Source organism: Anolis carolinensis, unplaced genomic scaffold, assembly GCF_035594765.1.
Source record: "Anolis carolinensis isolate JA03-04 unplaced genomic scaffold, rAnoCar3.1.pri scaffold_13, whole genome shotgun sequence".
Classification (NCBI taxonomy): Eukaryota; Metazoa; Chordata; class Lepidosauria; order Squamata; family Dactyloidae; genus Anolis; species Anolis carolinensis.
The window spans coordinates 7,991,474-8,009,653 of NW_026943824.1; the positions used below are offsets into that span (position 1 = coordinate 7,991,474).

General features: G+C 51.6%; 1 protein-coding gene across 5 annotated transcripts; it reads left to right on the forward strand.

Moving 5' to 3' along the window:
* Nucleotides 1–1,105: 1,105 nt before the first annotated feature.
* On the forward strand, nucleotides 1,106–17,341 carry srl (sarcalumenin). 5 transcript variants are annotated; one of them, XM_062964408.1, is made up of 8 exons: nucleotides 1,106–1,342; nucleotides 5,454–6,536; nucleotides 8,135–8,239; nucleotides 9,749–9,844; nucleotides 10,785–10,820; nucleotides 11,429–11,545; nucleotides 12,250–12,483; nucleotides 13,392–17,341. In XM_062964408.1, exons 1-8 carry the CDS (start codon nucleotides 1,273–1,275, stop codon nucleotides 14,201–14,203), a joined length of 2,553 nt encoding a protein of 850 aa, XP_062820478.1. In that variant the 5' UTR covers nucleotides 1,106–1,272; the 3' UTR covers nucleotides 14,204–17,341. The 5 variants fall into 5 exon arrangements, with proteins under 5 accessions (XP_062820478.1, XP_062820479.1, XP_062820480.1 ...); XM_062964409.1 differs by having other exon boundaries at nucleotides 1,107–1,342; nucleotides 8,135–8,236; XM_062964410.1 differs by lacking the exon at nucleotides 10,785–10,820 and having other exon boundaries at nucleotides 1,108–1,342; nucleotides 8,135–8,236.
* Nucleotides 17,342–18,180: the final 839 nt, after the last annotated feature.

Here is an 18,180-nt window from a genome sequence, read left to right on the forward strand (position 1 = left end):
CTTTCGGCACAGGGGTTTAACCTCTTCCAGGTATCTCCCTGCCAAAAGCTAACCTTTCTAGGCCAGAATGAAGGCTCTCCAAAGCAGCTACATTGGCATCCTTCTGTCCCTCTGTTTCCCAAGAGGTCCACCAGGGGGCGCCTGTCCTGCAGCAGGACCAATCTTGACATTTCACTTTTCACTACTTTTGGAAAAACTGGGAGGTGACTGCAAAGCCCTCCACTCCCCCCTTTCATGGGACTTCTGCCTTCAGTTCTTTGGGTCAGTCGCCCCCCCCCCCCCCCCCGTCTTATATTGTAATGACCCAGGGTCTCAAGGGTGCATTCAAGTTTGTGTGTGTGCGTGTCAAGAGCGACTTGAAAAACTGCAAGTTGCTTCTGGTGTGAGAGAATTGGCCGTCTGATAGGACGTTGCCCAAGGTACGCCTGGATGTTTTTGATGTTTTTACCATCCTTGTGGGATGCTTCTCTCATGTTCCCACATGGAGCTGGAACTCTCATTTACACAGAGAGCCGATCTGCGCTCTCCCAGGTTGTATTTGAACTGGCAACCTTCAGGTCAGCAACCCAACCTTCAAGCCATCAATAATCAGTCCTGCCGGCACAAGGGTTTAACCCACTGCGCCACCAGAGGCTCCTGTGCATTCAGGTGAGAGTGGCACAATGTGTGGGTTATGGACACTGAGGTGGGGGGGGGATAACTTGAATGAATGTTTAATTTTATTTCAAGGTTTATACATTGTAGATTTTAAATTGTGTTGTAAGCTGCTTTGAATCTTGTTTTAAGAGAGACAAGTGGAGGGTGATGATAATAGTAATAACCTAGTTGGCACCTTAGGCTTAGGGATGCCAGCTGCCCCTTGGAGAGGAACATAGAAGAAATGCCCTAAGGCGGATGAGGGCTGGTGCCAGGGCTCTCCCATGCAGGTGCTGACCAGGGCTGACCCCACTTAGCTCCCAGGGCCAGACAGGGGCATTTAGGGATTCCCCATCCCTTCCTCTCTTTGCTGTGCAGTTGCCAGCCCCTTCTTCTAGCTGCCTGTCTTCCAGTGGGTCTGCCTCTGCTTAGCCTGCCTGGGCTGCCATTTGACACTCTTGAATGCGGAGAGGGAGGGGGGCAGAGAGGAAGGGACCAGGAGGAGGGGCCTCGTCAAGTCAAGTCCGGCACCAGGACAGCACCTCTCCCTCCGTCCATCCGTGGGTCCCTGCCGCTTGCCCTGCGCTTCCCCTCCAGACAGCATTAAGAGCCCAGAAGCAAGGCCTGCCTGACACCATGAAGGGACTCTGGCTCTTCTGCTGCTGCTGTGTGGCCCCGCTGTTCCTCCTCCTCCTTGCTTCTGCAGGTAGGACCCCAAATGCAGGCACACCTTTCTCCCCAGGATCCTGACCTTTGGTGCCTGTCCTCCACCTCAGTGGTGTCTCCGCAGCTGGACCACCCACTCCGCCCTAGGTCTGTCAAGAGTTACAGCTGGTGCCAAGGAGTCCAAGGCTGCCGGAGGATGTTACCCCTCCCCCCCCCCCCTTATTGAAAGTGTCATTGATGCCAGCCATGGGGCGTTGAGAGGGAAGGGGCAGAGGCCAGACATCCCTTGAAAGCCGCTCTCTGCAGGTGAGGCACCTGAGGCCATGTGAGTGGTGGGCGCAGTGCCCGCTTCCTCCACCCTGACCCCTGGCCAGAACCCCCCTCCTTTCAATGCCTTCCTTTGAGAAAGGAGCCTCTGTCCCTGGCCTCCCTCCCTCCCCTTGGCTGCCCTTGAGTTAATTTGGTCCCTCCGCTGCTCCACTCCCAGCTGCTGCCTCTGGTGACTAAGTATGGAAACTGGCCTGTAACTGGACCCCCAGCCAGACCCCCTCCTTCCCCTCCCTCCCTGCTGCCCATGCACTTGCCATCAGGCTCAGCTGCTACCTCCCAGGCCCCCTCCCCTTGTGCAGTCTCCGTGTTTCCTCCTTTTAAGGCCATCCTTTATCATGGCCAGAACAAAAGCAGGGCAGCAAGGATCAACAGAGGGGCCCTTCCATTGACCAATGTTGGGGCCACTCTCCGTGCCCCTGGCATACTCCCATTTGCCCCTTCAGCCACCACTCGGCTTGGAAGGGAGGGTCCACTGGGGGCAAGGCTGTTCCCAAAGCAGAGGGACCAAGCCAGGCTCATGAGTGGATGGAGCCACCCTCCAAAAGGCATAGCCCTCCCAGGCTTTGGCCTGGTGCCCAGTGCCCAAGGCCAGAGATAAAGGGCAGTGGCAGAAATTCTCTCCTCTCCTTGGTGGCCCTCCTCCTGAGTCCGCAGGTGAGGAAGGTCTGGGCCTCGCCTGGGCCAGTGGAGGCAGACACGGACGGACCTCACCTTCCGTGATTTGTTTCTTTCTGTGTGTCCTTCCTGGCACCTTTCTCCCTTTAACCCCCACCAGCCAAGCCCCTTGGTGTGTTCCCCTCCTCCAAACAGTTCTGGAGTTTTTGCCTCACAGTGAGGTGTTGCATTTTGGTGGCACAGACTCAGGCAGGAAGCCTGTGTTTTTTCTCCCTATTGCTCCAGAAGATTGTTGCTCTTCCCTTTGAGAAAGGGAAGGCAAATGCTACCAAGGTGGACCCCACCTTGGATGGAAATGGGGTGAGGAATGGAGTCCCTCGGGTCTGGCCAGAGAGCAGCTCTGGAGGGGAAAGAGTGCGAGAAAGGTAGAGGAAGGGCTCAGGTGGAGGGTAGGCTTGTGCTTCTAGGTCTCTACTAAGAAGGGATGTGTGTGTGGGCTCCTCTGGTTGGCTTTGGGAGTCTCCTCTGATTGAAGAGATGCAAAAAATGCCAAGAAATCTTTTAGGAGAGGCGATTTCTTTGATCCCAAAAAGTGGGGCCCAGGGAGTTGGGGGGGGGGGTTCGAGGGCCACAAAAGCTGCCTATGTTCTCTCCTTCTTATATGGCTGCTTTTGGAAGGAAAAGAGAGCCCATGGACTGTGGTCTGAACATCACCCAGGGTATCATCCCAAGCAGTGTCCCAGGCCATTCACTGTTGCAGCCGCAGCTCCTCAGAGGAAGTCTAGGTGGGAAGTTCTTGGGAGGCCTCAGATGCCCAGGAAGGACACCCAACCCTGCATTTGGGCACTCAGCAGGGCCTCCCCCAGCTATGGAGCCCCTCCCCTTAAGGGAGGGAGGGGCAGAGCAGCAGCACAGAGCTGGACTATTTTAGGCCTGGAGCCAGAAAGTTTCCCTTGGTGCCCAGTCCAGTCATGGGGGCTCTGCGCGGGCCTTCTTTCCTGGCCTCCCCTCTCTATGGATTGGCCTCCCAAATGCATTTGGTGGTCAGAGGCAGGGGCCCAACCCTTGGCAGAGAAAACAAGAAAGGCTGCTCTAATGAAAGAAGTTGGAAGGCTGAGTTCTAACATATAAAGGCATGTATTAAAGGTTGAGGGTTTTATTTGGAGGCATTGTAATGAACTTGGAGACAATAAGAAAGATCACAGAATCATAGAATTTACAAGGGAAACCCCATCTTCCACAAGCTCCCCCCCCTCTTGGAGTGCCAGATGGCACCACAAGGGGCATTTTGGTCTTTTTGTATATGGGAGTTCATCAGTGTCTTCACATTCCATGTGCCACTTGTGAATGAATTCTGTTGGGATGGCCAGAGAATGATGTGATCTTCCGCAAAGGGAAGCCTGCTTTTCCCCCTTTAAGTGTCCTTATAGTGGGCGCTTTGGGCGGCAAGGCCAGTGGGTGCCCTGGGAATGGGCGTTTTCCTTGAGTCCCAGTGACCCCCCTCCCCCGGCCCAGTTGCTGCGGGAGGTATTTTTAGCCCAACGGGGAGGCGGAGGCAGCGGGTGCTAAGCCCGTAACCTTCAGCCTATTTTGCTGCCCGGCGCTCACCCGCTTGCCATCTGCAGGTCAGCACAATTTGGAACCCAATTTAGTTGGAGGAAGAGCTCCTGCTTGAAAGCATAGAGGGAACTAAGGGAGCCTGATAGGAGGCCTTGCTGGACAGCACCGGAAAGGGTTTTCACTGCTGGGTGGAGAAAGAGGTGTTCTTCTCTTCCTATGAGGCTGAGAGAGTGGGATCTCCTCAGGATGGGTTTCTATGGCGGAGTGGAGGCTGAAACCCTGGTCTCACTGTAGTCCTAGCTCAGTGCCATCCTGTCTCCCCCTTCCTTCATTCACCAATCAGGGCCAGGTGGGTCATGGGTGCCCCTTCCTTCCCTGGTCCAGGACCCTTTCACCTGCATAGACATGCTTCCAGTCCAAGGGAGAGCAATGGCCAACTGGCATTGGGGGAAGGGAGTCTGGCCTTTGTGTAGGCAGCCATGTGCGGAGGGGCAGGATTATGTCTCTGAGCTGCAGCTGTTCCCCTGTCTCTTGTGGGGCAGCTTTGTCTCCAAGGCCTCATTTGGGCGTCATCTGTTGGCAGACAAGGGGAAGAGGGGCTGACAGAGGGGGGCATGTGGGGGGCAATGGTCCCTTCCCTCTTTGAGCTGCTGGTCAAACCCTGTCACCAGCTGCTCTGGAATGTGGCTGAGGATCAGGTCCAATGTGTGGGGAAGGACACAGACCCCTCACCAAAACCTCTGCTGGTCCTGGTTGAAAGTTCCCCTGTTTTGGACTGAGCTCGTTTTCCAGGAAAGGCAAGGAAGATGGGCTACCATTGGCCACCATCTACTGTCAGATGCCCTGTGTTTTCAGGCAGTTCACCTAGGACCCCTTTTAAAGGAGCTGCAAGGAAAGGGGGAAAATGGGGCGGATAGGTTTGGGATACATGATAAATTTAGAGGCCAAAGATTGCTGTCCAGTGAAACCAAAAGGCTTCCTTTGCATTGGAGACTGAGCTTTTTTGGCATGTGCTTGGCAGTTTGACACAGGGAGAGATGTGAAAATGGCAGTGGATGTCTGTGGCAGGATTCACATAGATATGGGTGGAAGGAAGGGGTCTCATTTACACACAGGGATTTCCTTTGTTTGCTTCTGCACTAAATAGGACACTGTCCCTTGGCATCATTAGGTCCCATTGCTTTCCTTTCAGCCAGTCCTAGGGAACCAGATCAACAGCCAGGGAGGGATTGTTTAGGGGTCAAGTTCAGCCACTGGCGGGGGTGGACGTTAATGGACCCCAGCAATGAAAAGTCTGGGGTGTCCTTGTGTGGGGTGCTGCTCTTCTCAGCTTTCCACTCTCCTGCCCTGGTTGCCCCTTCCTTTGTGCGCTTGCTGCCCAGAGAGCCCAGGGCCAGCAAGGAGGCCTTGCCTTTGCGCCCAAGAGAGACCCCCCGCATCCAGCCCCTGCTTGGGCCCAGGAGCACTGACAGGAGCAGGAGAGAAAGGCCTGACCCTGTGGTTGGGGCCCTTCGCCTGGGGCTCAGGTGGAGCCCCAGCCTCAACATCGCCTCTGTAGCAGAAGAGCCTGGTTCCGCTACCCCACTGGCACAAAGAGGCTGTTTTGAGGAGTGGCCAAACTGACTGATCGTGTTCTAACCATTTAGAACGGCAAGTCTCTGCCCTGGATGCTGGCACAGAAGATGCAGCGGCCCATTTTCCCGAGGCAAGCACCTGGTTACCTGGAGACCCAAGCCTGGCACGGGAGGAGGCGGCGCTGCTACACTCTGGAGATGCTGCCGGCGGTGGGGGTGGCGTGGCCGCCGCTGCCCCCATGCCCCCTGGAGCAGGCGCCCCTCTCCAGCCCCCAGGGAGCCCAGAAGAGGAAGAGGGCGAAAGATTCTCCCAGGCCCAGGGTGACACGGAGTCCCCTATCAGCGGCTTGGAAGGTGAAGGCATCCCTGCAAAAGCCATGCATGGGAAAGAGGGGGCTCACAGCCCGCCCTTGGAAGAGGGGGCCTCAGATGGAGAGGAGGAACAGAAGCCCCTGAGTGACTCCAGGCCCACAGAAGAGGGCTCCCAAGAGACAGAGGGCCCGGAGGGGCCCAAGGAAGATGGAGAAGACAAGGAGGGCAACCCTGGCTCTTCAGAGGAGGAAGAGGAAGAGCAAGAGGAGGAGGAGGAAGCCAAGGGGGAAAATGTGCCAGGTGCCAGCCCTGAGGATGGAGAGGGCTCTAAAGAAGAAGAGGAGTCATCTGAGGAAGAAGACGAAGACGACGAGGGTGGAGAGGAAGGGGTGGCAGAAGCAGTCGAGAATGTCTCTGTAGAGGAAGGAGATACTTCCCAGGCCGAGGAAGGAGAAGAGAAGGAGGAGGAGGAGGAAAAGGAGGAGGAGGAGAAGGAGGAGGAGAAGGAGGAGGAGGAGGAGGAGGAGGAGGAGGAAGACGGTATTATTGCCCCTGAAGCTACAGAGGAAGGGTCCCCTGAGGAGGATGCTAATGAGAAAGAAGAGCAGGCAGTCCCAAGGGAAGGCGTAGAAGAATCGGAGGTGCAGGAGGCCACCAACAGACCTGCCAGGACACTCACTGTCTCCCGGAACCAAGAGAGGACCCCCAGTGGGCCAGCAGAAGCATCTGGGTCTTCCAGCAATGGGGCTACAGATGAGGAGGTGCCCTCAGGTCATCGTGCCCAGGCCTTCCCAGCTGCCGACAGTGGCCCTACAGACCACAGTGACACCCTGGCACCAAGAGGTCCTGGCTCTTCTTTGTGCCCTGCCACACAAAAGCCCCTGGTCCGTGTCCCCCCACCCCACACACACACATACATCTCATTTGGCATAAACTTTGTGGGACCCATCCAAAGGGACAGGGAGAAAGGGAAGCTGCTGCCCAACCCTTCCCCCCCCCCCCCCCCCCCGAGAATAGGGGTAGCTGAGATTGAGGCATTGCATCCCTTGAGAGGTGGTGCTACTGAGAAGCGAAGACAATGTGCCTCATGCCACTCTGGTCAAGGTTTCTCTCAAAGGCATAATCTGCACAGCCTTTGCCCACCTGGAGCCCTGGCCATGTGTAGAAAAAGGCAGCCCTTCGGGTGTTGCTGACCAGAGTGGGTTACTTCATTTCCTAAGGCAAATCATGCCAAGCATGAACCCACAAAACGTGCCAAAGGTTTCAAGAATCATAAAAGGTGCTAAGATCAAGTGCAGTGTAGCTTTTGCTAAATGGGTCTGATAAACAAATAATGTAGGCAAGAATGCAAAAGCCAAGGTCATGGTGTAAATGAGTGACACAAACCCTCTCCACACAACCTAAAACCATTGTGACTTTTTAGGGCGCGCTCTCTCTCTCTCTCTGCCTGATACAGGGAAGAAATCTATGTGTTTGAGCTTCTCCCATTGAATTCCTGAAAAACGGAGCCCTTGCTGTCTTCCAGAGGCCACTGGTGTCTGGCAGGACTGGCGAAGGTGGGGAGGGAGGGGGTTACCCATAATGGCAATGATGGCATAGCCCAGATTCCATGCCAGTGATTATAGGGTCACCTGCCATGAGTGTGTGTGCGTGTGTGTGTGCATGAAAGTGGAGGAAGAGAGGCTGGAGTGGCCTTTGCTCACGCTGCTCTCTCCAATGAATGCGCAGCTGGGGATGCCAGGATGTAATGGGAGCCCTGTGGCTGGCGGTTATTTTGGGGACGGGAAAGGCCTCTCCATGGACCTCAGCTACCCGCTCCCCCTCCCTTCCAAGGGCTATTGTCTGGACTCACTCTTCAGGCTATGGATGGCAGCACCCAACACTCCTTGCCAGACCCAGACCCTAAAGGATCTTCCCACATTTCTTGGGAGAGGAGGGGTAGGGCAGCAGAGAAGAGAAAGGGGGTTTGGCAGTAGACTGTTGCCCCACCAGACCAGGCATCATGACCTACTGTGAGAGCCCCACTTTGAAGAGCATAAATGTTTGTGTATGAGAGAGAGAGAGAGAATTTCCTCATTTACCTGCAGTTTACCGATGAAGTTTATTTTTTGCAATTTCTGTTTCCCACAACCAACTCCAATACAGTAATCAAAACTGTATTTATGAAAATATGTATTTGGTTTTCAGGCGTCTATGTGCCTGGCACAGGATTGGGTGCACTTACATTTGGGATGGCCCCTTGGTAGGCACATAGCTGCACTGGGCAGCACAGAAATCCTTGTGGAGCAAGGCATGTTGGCACTGGGAGAGCCATGCCAGCAGCATGGTGTCGCAGCCGGGACCCCACACCACTCCCTGCAGCAATGGCCACAGGCTGATGGGATGGAAGTCCCCACAGACTTCTGGATGTGCTGAATGGTGGTCTTTTACTCTCTCTACAGAGGAAGCAGAGGAGGCTGTGGCAGAGTCAGCCAAGCGGGACCGTTCCCACATCGAGAGCACCCTGAAGCTCAAGGAGGAGAAGCCAGCGGATGACTACTCAGGTAGCAGTAGGAGGCCCCCCCGGCCGAGGGATGCATTTGGGAAGTAGGCAGCAACATCAAGCTCTATGAATCTACTTTGGGGGCCATACTCCTATGGAGTCTGGCCAGATGCTACACCTTCCTGACAGAGAACTCCTAATGTCCCTCCCCCAAACCACAATTTGCCATCAGCTGCAGAGACCCAAAGTGCACTATGCCCAAGGAGCAGCTGCTGAACACTAGGTGGATGGCCACTTGCACAGTGTGGCCTGGCAAGCAGAGCATCCGGGATCCTCTGGCTCTGCATGGAGCTCCAGCCTCAGTGAGACTGGCCTCTTCCCAAGACCCCAGATGCAAAGACATGGCAGGCCCTTTCCCATCACTTCTTCACATGCATTAAATTCTATTGAGCCACCCACTTAAGAAACCTACTGTGTTCGTCACATGACATAGGCTTCAAATATAGGATAGCAATATCTTGGTATTTTTAAAGTGTTTTAAAGGGTTATCTTTTCAGACGCTTACTAAGCTGGTTGGCAAGTGACCCACAGCAGTGCCATTCCAGGCATTCTCTTGTGCTTTCTTTTAAAATATACACATTGCTTCACTTGAGCCTTTCCATTGTCATTGTGTTGCATCTGTGAGCTATGGTTGCTATACAATCTGTTCTGCTGGTGATTCTGGATCTGATTCATATGGGTTCTAGTCTTTTCTTACAAATTATTGTCAGACTAAAAAATAGAATCACCAATACAACCGATTTCTGCTGCTAGGCATAATTCTTGGCTGTCGAAGGCTTTCATGGCCAAATCATTGGGTTGCTGTGAGTTTTCCGAGCTGTATGGCCATGCTCCAGAAGCATTCCCTCACGTCAGTAGAGAATACTTCTGGAACATGGCCATACAGCCTGGTAAACTCACAGCAATCCATAGTTCTTGGCTGTTAATTTAGTTTGGGAAAGCAGGGCAGGTAAGTATATGAGTGCATCTAAACTGTTGAATTACAGCAGTTTGACACTTCAACTGCCATGGATTGATCCTATGGGCTGATGGATTTTCAATATTTGTAATAGTACATAACTTTCCATAACAGCAGCTATCTTTTACTGTCAGCAATTTTCTTCAGGTATTTTTTTTTCCACAAGGAAAATAGGGGAAGGACAGAGGATGGGAACAAATCTCAACAGTGTGATGGCAAATCAATGGAGTACTCCTGAGTAAAACAGATACTGTAGATTGAAAAGTGTGTGATGAAGATAGGAAAATCATCCATTGAATTTCAAAACGGAGTATGCCTGAGCTGAATGGTAAACCTATTCTTCCAAACACTTGACCTGTTCAGTAGTATGTAGTCTCTAATGGTACTTTCTCTGCAGAGTGTGTGATGGGAAGACAAATGCCCGCCACACCAACAGCAGTGCAGGGTGATTCGTAGTGCATCAGTATTGAATCTCTCTTCTTCCAACCTGGGTGCAAAGGAAATGGCCCTATCCGGCTTTTGACCGGTCCCTTCTGCTCTGCTCTCCCATTGCAGCCATCTTGCAGCGGCTCCGGAAAATCTACCACACATCAATCAAGCCCCTGGAGCAGTCTTACAAGTACAACGAACTGCGGCAGCATGAGATCACGGGTAAGGCAGGCAGGGGCATCGGGCAGCCCCCCCCCCCCATGCCTGATTTCCTGTTCAGTCTTTCAGGGAGGGTGCAGTGCAACAGGGATGGGGAAAGGCCTTGGAAGAAGCAGAGGAAGGAACTCGCAACTGGTCCTGCAGTCAAATGCTGAGCCCAGTGGCCCCATTTGCTGTTGCTCTTTTTTTACAGGTTTCTCTTCCCAGTATTTCCAATGGTTCGTCTGCAACCTTTGGGGTTCTCTAAACATTTTGATGCCTTCCTTTTGTACATGGGGGCAGCATTTTGGCAACAAAGGCACATCAGTCACGAAGTAGCTAACAGTGCAAATGGAAGTGAAGAAGGGCGGGGGGGGGGGGTGTCTCCTCAGTGTTTGGACTTCCACATTGTTTGTGTTCACTTCTGTTGTACCTGCCAGTACAGCAATGATGCAATTTCTCCTCTTGAGGAAGTGAGGCAGAAGGCGCATGCCGTGGCTGTATTTGGGGCCTTGTCCTTCTCAAAGGGGCCTGACAACCTTAGCAACCTTTATTTGGGCCACAGCATTGGTTACTTCTGCTATCAGCAGTCAAACCAGTGGAGTTCACAGATAGCATTTCCACTTTTCCCTTTGTCTGTTCTGGGGTGGGACCATCCGGCAGAAGGTTTTAGCTCTAGTTATCCCAATAAAATTGGGATGGGATTTGCATGGTAATCCCTGTGGAAAATATGGCTGTCTCTGGTGCATGAGTCCCTTATGCTGGTGGATGGATCATTTGTGATTCCCAGTCTCTGGGGAGGAATTGGAATCCGCATCCATTGGTTCTGCCTCTTTACTTGGAGACGACAGAATACCACTTCCTTCTTGTCTGACCCCTAACCAAGCACTTTCCCCCAAAAGCCCTTTCCTACTCACGATGCTTTTTCTCTCCCTCTGGCCCCTCCTCCTCTCCTGCCTAACAGCTTACCCTGGACGCACCTTGGGCTCCTCAGCCACAGGTGGGTATAGCTACCTGACACTTGCATGCCAATGACCCTCTGCCCAGGTAGCCAGTTGCCTTGGATTGGGACCCTGGGAGGAGGCTTCCCCATTACAGGAGCCTCTCCAGACAACCCTTGGGATGGTTTTCTAAAGGGGTTGGTCTAGACTGGAGCTTCCCCATTGGGTCCTCTGGGTACTGATGGGACTGCAACTCCAACAGAATCACTGTTTCCTTCATTGAGCGTGTGAGAGTGTGGCATAACATTTTCATCCTTTCATGGTGTGCAAGGAGACCTACTGAAGATTCCAGAATGCTGCTGCTCAACCTTTTAGAGACACTCTTTGGTGACAGTATTCCACTGTGTGCAAGGCCCTTCTTGATTCTTCTCTGGCAGTGTGCGTTTCTTGATCCCATCTCCAACTTTTGAATGAGAAGCCTTCCTCCTGGTTTGTGTTGACTCTTTGAGGGAAGATGGCATCAGCTTGCCAGACCAGCTCAGAGGCACCTCTGTCATCCTGGGGGACATTCAGGGACTGACTTCTCTTTGAAGATGTTTCAGGGACACCCATGAAACAGATGCTTCCATTGTGCCATGGATTTATCGTTTTTTGTTTCTGCTTGCAGATGGAGAGATTACTTCTAAGCCAATGGTGCTGTTCCTGGGACCATGGAGTGTTGGCAAATCCACCATGATCAACTACCTCCTGGGCCTGGATGATACTCCCTACCAGCTGTACACAGGTAGCAGGGTGGGGGAGGCTTCCTGTGCCTTTCTCCCTGGTCCTGGCCAGGATGTCTGGCCTTGCTGCCCATTTTGTGAAGGTGGGACCCCCAGGAGATAAGCTGTCCAGACCTCTGAAGCTGGAGCCAAAAATGGGGTGCAGCAAAGGGCATTGTAGTTTCCAAACCCTCTTCCCAGATAAAGAGCAATGGGAAAGAGCAGAGCACTCTTCGCTGGCCCTGGGGGCTGGTGCTGGATGTGCAGGAAGCTGATGCATGAATAGCAAGGATGCTTGTATTTGGAGATCCATCTGACGGTAGAGAGAAAGGGCTCAGAAAGCCCCTTGCTCACTCCCGTAAGGAAACCCAGCAGACTCCCCACTGGGCCTGCATCCTCCTGCCAGTACGTGCCTGGTTGCCAGAACCACAGTAATCACCCAAAACTGAGCTCTCCCAGCTTCCCTGAGTGGAGCCAATTAACACTGGGAGGAATGACCTTTCCATCTTCCCCTCCTCTGCCTCCTGAGCCTCTTCTCCCTTTGATACTCAGCCTGAGCCCAGTAGGGAACTCCTGAGTTGAAGTCTCTATCGAAAGGCAGGGCTCTCTCTGAGATGATTCTGCCGAGCTTAACAAATAAGAGTAAAGTCCTAGTAAAATTCGTGATAGTCAATCTCTTTCTTGTTTCTCCCTCTCATGAATCTCTTCTTGCTTCTTTCCTGGAAAGGGGCGGAGCCCACCACCTCAGAGTTCACAGTCATCATGCACGGTCCCAAGCTCAAGACCATCGAAGGAATTGTGATGGCAGCGGACAGTGCCCGCTCCTTCTCGCCTCTTGAAAAGTTTGGCCAGAACTTTCTGGAGAAGCTGATTGGGATTGAGGTCCCTCATAAGCTTTTGGAGAGGGTTACCTTTGTGGATACCCCAGGCATCATCGAGAACCGGAAGCAGCAGGAAAGAGGTAATGCTCTGCCCCTCTTTTTCAAAGAGGACCTTATAGAATCATAGAATAGTAGAGTTGGAAGAGACCTCATGGGCCATCTAGTCCAACCCCCCGCTAAGAAGCAGGAAATCGCATTCAAAGCACCCCCGACAGATGGCCATCCAGCCTCTGCTTAAAAGCTTCCAAAGAAGGAGCCTCCACCACAGTCTGGGGGAGAGAGTTCCACTGCCGAACAGCCCTCACAGTGAGGAAGTTCTTCCTGATGTTCAGGTGGAATCTCCTTTCTTGTAGTTTGAAGCCATTGTTCCGTGTCCTATTCTGCAGGGCAGCAGAAAATAAGCCTGCTCCCTCCTCCCTATGACTTCCCCTCACGTATTTGTACATGGCTATCATCTCTCAGCCTTCTCTTCTGCAGGCTAAACATGCCCAGCTCTTTAAGCCTCTCCTCATAGGGCTTGTTCTCCAGACCCTTAATCATTTTAGTCGCCCTCCTCTGGACGCTTTCCAGCTTGTCAACATCTCCCTTCATCTGCGGTGCCCAAGATGAGATCCTCTTTGTTAGCCACTGGGCTCTGGGGAAAGAGCAGGAACAATATTTCTTCTAACTGTTCTCCAGTTATGAAATGTCCTATTTGGTGCCTTTCTTGTAACCTTTCGCCTTTTAACAGGAAATTTGTGGAATATGAAAAGAAATGCCTCTAATTTCAGGATAAGTGAACCAGAACTGCTAATATTTTACATTTGGTCCAGGCTGTAAATAACTCCTAGCCAAATGGTGCCCATAGGGGTCCAGAAATATAAGTCTCCAGTGATATGATGCTAAGGCTGGGTGGGCAGGCTATGATCATGTTCCAGATGCCAGGAGTCTCTTGGCCTCTTCTAAGACTGACCTTCTCATCTCTCTTTCTCTTATCTCTTTCATATAGGCTACCCATTCAATGATGTCTGCCAATGGTTCATCGACAGAGCTGACCTCATCTTTGTGGTCTTTGACCCCACCAAGCTGGATGTGGGCCTGGAGCTGGAGATGCTCTTCCGCCAATTGAAGGGGCGGGAGTCTCAGATCCGGATTATCCTGAACAAGGCGGACAGCCTGGCCACACAGGAGCTCATGCGCGTGTATGGAGCCCTGTTCTGGAGCCTGGCCCCACTGATCAACGTCACGGAGCCTCCCCGGGTCTACGTCAGCTCCTTCTGGCCCCTGGACTACCACCCTGACACCCACAGAGAGCTTTTCCTGAAAGAGGAGATCTCCCTCCTGGAAGATTTGAACCAAGTGATCGAGAATAGGCTGGAGAACAAAATCGCCTTCATCCGCCAGCACGCCATCCGGGTCCGCATCCACGCGCTCCTCGTCGACCGCTACTTGCAAACATATAGGGATAAAATGACCTTCTTCAGTGATGGGGAGCTGGTGTTCAAGGACATTGTGGAGGATCCAGACAAGTTCTACATCTTCAAGACTATCCTAGCGAAGACCAACGTCAGCAAGTTCGACCTCCCCAACCGCGAGGCATACAAAGACTTCTTTGGGATCAACCCCATCAACACTTTCAAGCTCTTGGCCCAACAGTGCTCCTACATGGGAGGATGTTTCCTGGAGAAGATTGAGAAGGCCATCACCCACGAGCTGCCAGACCTCCTGGGTAGCATCGGCCTGGGAAAGAAGCCCAGCGTCCTCTCCTGCGATACGACAGGCTGTGGCGAAGCCCCCAAGAACCGCTACAAGAAACATTAACAGGCTGCCCAGTGTCAACCACTCCCCCACTCTTGTTGGTGAATGAGCTTATGTCTTATCTGTCCAAGAAGCCAAGGTCTGCTAACCCTTCAAGTGCCACACGACACGTGGCAAGAGCTAATGTACCATGAGGACTTGGAGTCCCTGATGTCATCGGCAGGGAAGCTAGGTGGGCCCAGAGGAGAGAATAAAACACTGTGAATACCTGACTGTTCTTATCTAATCTTTGTCATTTTGAGGAGGAGGAGGAGGTCATGAACCAAGCAGTAGGCCAAAGGGAGGGATGTTTCTTAGAGCTGGCTGCCAGTGAGAGTGGCCCTAAGCTCCCACGCAGAAGGAAAGGAGTGTGGAGAAAGGGCTACAGAGACCAACTCTTCCCATCCGGAGAGGCATGAGCAAACACTGCCTCCATCAGAAAACATATACAGTGTTCTTGCAGAATCTTTGACAAGGGATTGAGGACCACAGAATTCATCACATTTCTCTCCACCCTTTTCTTTCTGGGCCTCACGGCTTCCTGGCACCTGCTCTTCATGGGCAGCGAGTCCCCACCTGAGTTTTCCTATCTGAGTTCTGCCTTTTCCATAAGCTAAATTCAAGGCATTTCCTCCCTATCTGGCTAAAAAAGAGAGAGAAATCCTCCAGCATGGATGGGCTCCTAGGTGGCTATCCCAGAGAGTGGCTTCCGAAGCTTGGCCTTTTGGGAGTTCTGTATGAATTGAAGGCTGTTTTGTGTGGGATGTGCTGGTGTAACTGTTTCCATTGCTAGTGCTTGATGTGTTTGGTGGAGTTCTGTCCTGTGCTTGCTGGCGCCTGAGCCCCAGCATTGTCTCCTGCCTCTTGCCATCCCTTGCTGATATTGTTGCTGCCCCTGCTTTTCTTCCAGCTGCTCACTGTGGCTTAAAAGATGAGTTGTCTCTGCCCACAACATGTCTGTTTTTGCTTTACAACTGAAGTGTCTCCCTATATCCCAGAACCTGGCTTAGTGTTCTGCTGCAATGGCTATTTCTTGCGTTTGGACAGAGGTTGCTCCTTTTGAGGGACAAAGGAGACAGACCTTCTTTGCTACAGTATTAGCCATAAAGTGGAGACGAGAGGGGCCTAAGAGGCAGCAAGTGGCAAATAGTAAGCCTAATGCCACAAGGCCTTGCCCCACAAGGGAGTACTCGCTGCCTGAGAAGGTAACCTCCAAGGAGTATGGCATTTAGCTACTCTGGAGGAAGTCTTGATAGAGGATGCTTATGCTCCTTGCTTACCCAAATTCAAGAATTCCCAAGTAAAGTGTAGATAAACAAATGAGAAAGACAGACATGATGATGGAAAAGGCAAAGAGACAGTGGGTGTCTTCACTGGTGGTTGGTTTGCTCCCACCACCACCCACAAAGATAAAGTTTTGAAGACAGGATCAGGCGAATCCGTGAAAAGCAGCTCAGCACCACATCACAGCTAGGGGAAAGAGGTTGCTATGGAAGCTACCAAACTAAACCTCCAGATAAAGTTGGATTTAAAAGAGTCCTGTCTTGAGATCTATTCCAGGATATGGAGGAAAAGTGTGAGCTGCTCTACAATGGGAGACGAAGTGCCAGGAGTGAGAAGAGTGCTGGAGCTGGGCTCTGTTAGGTGGACAGATTTCAGGATGGAAATAAATGGTGGGGAGGGGGATTTGGGCCTGGAGCACTGAGGAATGGGGACAGCTAAGCCGGCAAAGAAGCATCATGGGAACTGGCACCCAGAAGACTACAGCTGTGAGCCAGTGCAGAGAGAAGTATTTGACCGATCCAGAGTTGCTGCCTACTCCCCTCCTCTTCCATTCTTCTCTTGTACATTATCTTCCTGCTATTGATCTCCTCTTACCAGCTGCTTCCCACCCTGCAGTGTTTTCTCCAAATTAGACTTTCTGTTTTTGTCAATAGTTCTGCATCTTTATCCCCACAACTGATGGGGCAAAAAGAAGTGCTCTTACTCCTGGCTCCTCAGTCAGCGCCCTCCATTTCTTCTGTTCTCTCTTTAGTATCCTTGTCCTTTTTCATCCCTCCTGTCTCCTCATGTTCTTGCATCTTCCTTGCCACCTTCCCTCTTGTGAATAAATGTCTTAGAAATCATATGCAGTCAGACCAGGTCACGTTCTGCAATGCGCTCTCTTAGCAGTAACCTCAGCTTGAAGTGCCAGCCTAAAGTGACAAGCTGGTGGCAAGGGCCATGTTGCATAAAAATCTGCAGGAGGTTTTTCATCGCCTGCTATGAAGACGGGTGCTGAGAAATAGTAAGAATCAGCAGCCCAAGTCTATGCAGATCTTCTTATGTAAATGGTAGAACTCATCTCAGCTGCTGAGAAGATGTGTCTGTCTTGTGATCAAAGCTATAACAAGCACCAGATAGAAATATCTTGGCCTGAAGTGCCTGAAGACTCCCTTATCACTCTAGGGCCCTCAGGTCTTGATCTTGTCCAATTTGTTGTGTGCCTTCAAGCCCTTTCCAACGTACGTAAACCCCAGGACAAACCAATGATGGGGTATTCTTGGCAGGATTTTGCTTCCCCTAAGGCTGAGAGGATGTGACTTTCCCAAGGGCTTCTATGGCCAAGCAGGGGCTCACACTCTAGTCTCCCAGAGTCCTAGGCTCAAACAAAGCACCTCCCCATGCTGGCTCTCCTTTCCCTCTTTAGCCTTAAGTATTGTCTGCCCTTTCATCCTCCTCATAGCGATCCTGAGCCTCTCAGAAAAGGCAGCGATTCCAGCACCAAAAGGTATTGCCTGGCATAGTCCATTCAGGAGACATCTTTGTCCTCAAGTATCTGGCTGTGGTTGTTTTTCCGAATAAGCAAAATGAAAGGAATTACCAGGACAGCTGGCTCCTACTGTCTTCATCCTGGCTCTCCTCCATCTTGGGAATATGCTTGCAGAGGACCCGCTGATCTTCTCAGGAGGAGCTTGTGTAGCTCTCTGTTTGGTTAGATTAACTAAAAACCCTTCTTCCACTGTTGTGTGCTTCTTTTGAACAGGATTTTGGACAGATACATTTAAAGGATATTACATAGCTGTAATATGTTTCCAGTATAGCGGTTCACAGTAATCATCTGTATGTGGAGAGACCATGTACATCAGCCATTCTAATAAATTCTGATCTTTTCCAATCATATACTTTGGTGCCTTGCCTCTGTCAATGAGTAGATCTCTTAAAACTGGAAAGGGGAAATGTGGGGTACATAAAGTGGGGAAGGATGGTTTTGGGTAGGCCTCCACAATGTGGGCAATCTCAAAGCATTCAGGATCAAGTGAACACAACAGGGCTGGGATTGGGGAAGTACTGGAGACACCCAGCAACATCTTCTAAAAGTTCTATATTGATGGCGAACAGTGTACCAATGTAATAACTTTGATGAGGGTGGATATTGCAGTACCCCACATCGATCTCTCTGTGTGCTACAATTCATGAGCTGAAGTTCTAATGATGCTGAAATTAATGAAGGGGTTCCCCCTCCGTCCGCAGTGAGGAAGCAGAGAGGAAGCCATTCAGACTGGGTGTGCAAGCAGTGGCCAGGAAGTGGCGAGACCACATCAGGGAGATACTGAGATTCCCCACTTCCTTTCTGCTCCGAGTTATTAGTTTGGCTTCAGCACTGATTCTCTCTTGCTGCCAACACTTGAGAAGTCCAAGATAGCTGCAAATGATTTCAGTAAGTGGCATGAGGGTTGTTTTCCCCCTTTATTCTGGGAGGAAACCCCAATTTTTCCATCACCAACATATGGCAGTGTTGTTGAAAACCAGAACTCCAAAACGGTCCGCAAAACCCGTGGTTCCAAGGACACCCAGAAATTAAGTCCAAGACACCCTTTCCCCCAGTTTCAGGCAACTTCCAAATTAACTTGCCAAAGTTTGCACAAGTAGAGAATCGCCCACCACTTACTCCAGGTAAAGACATAATCCCCTCACAATACCTTCATTGTCACATAATAGGCTTAAGCAGAGGCACGGGG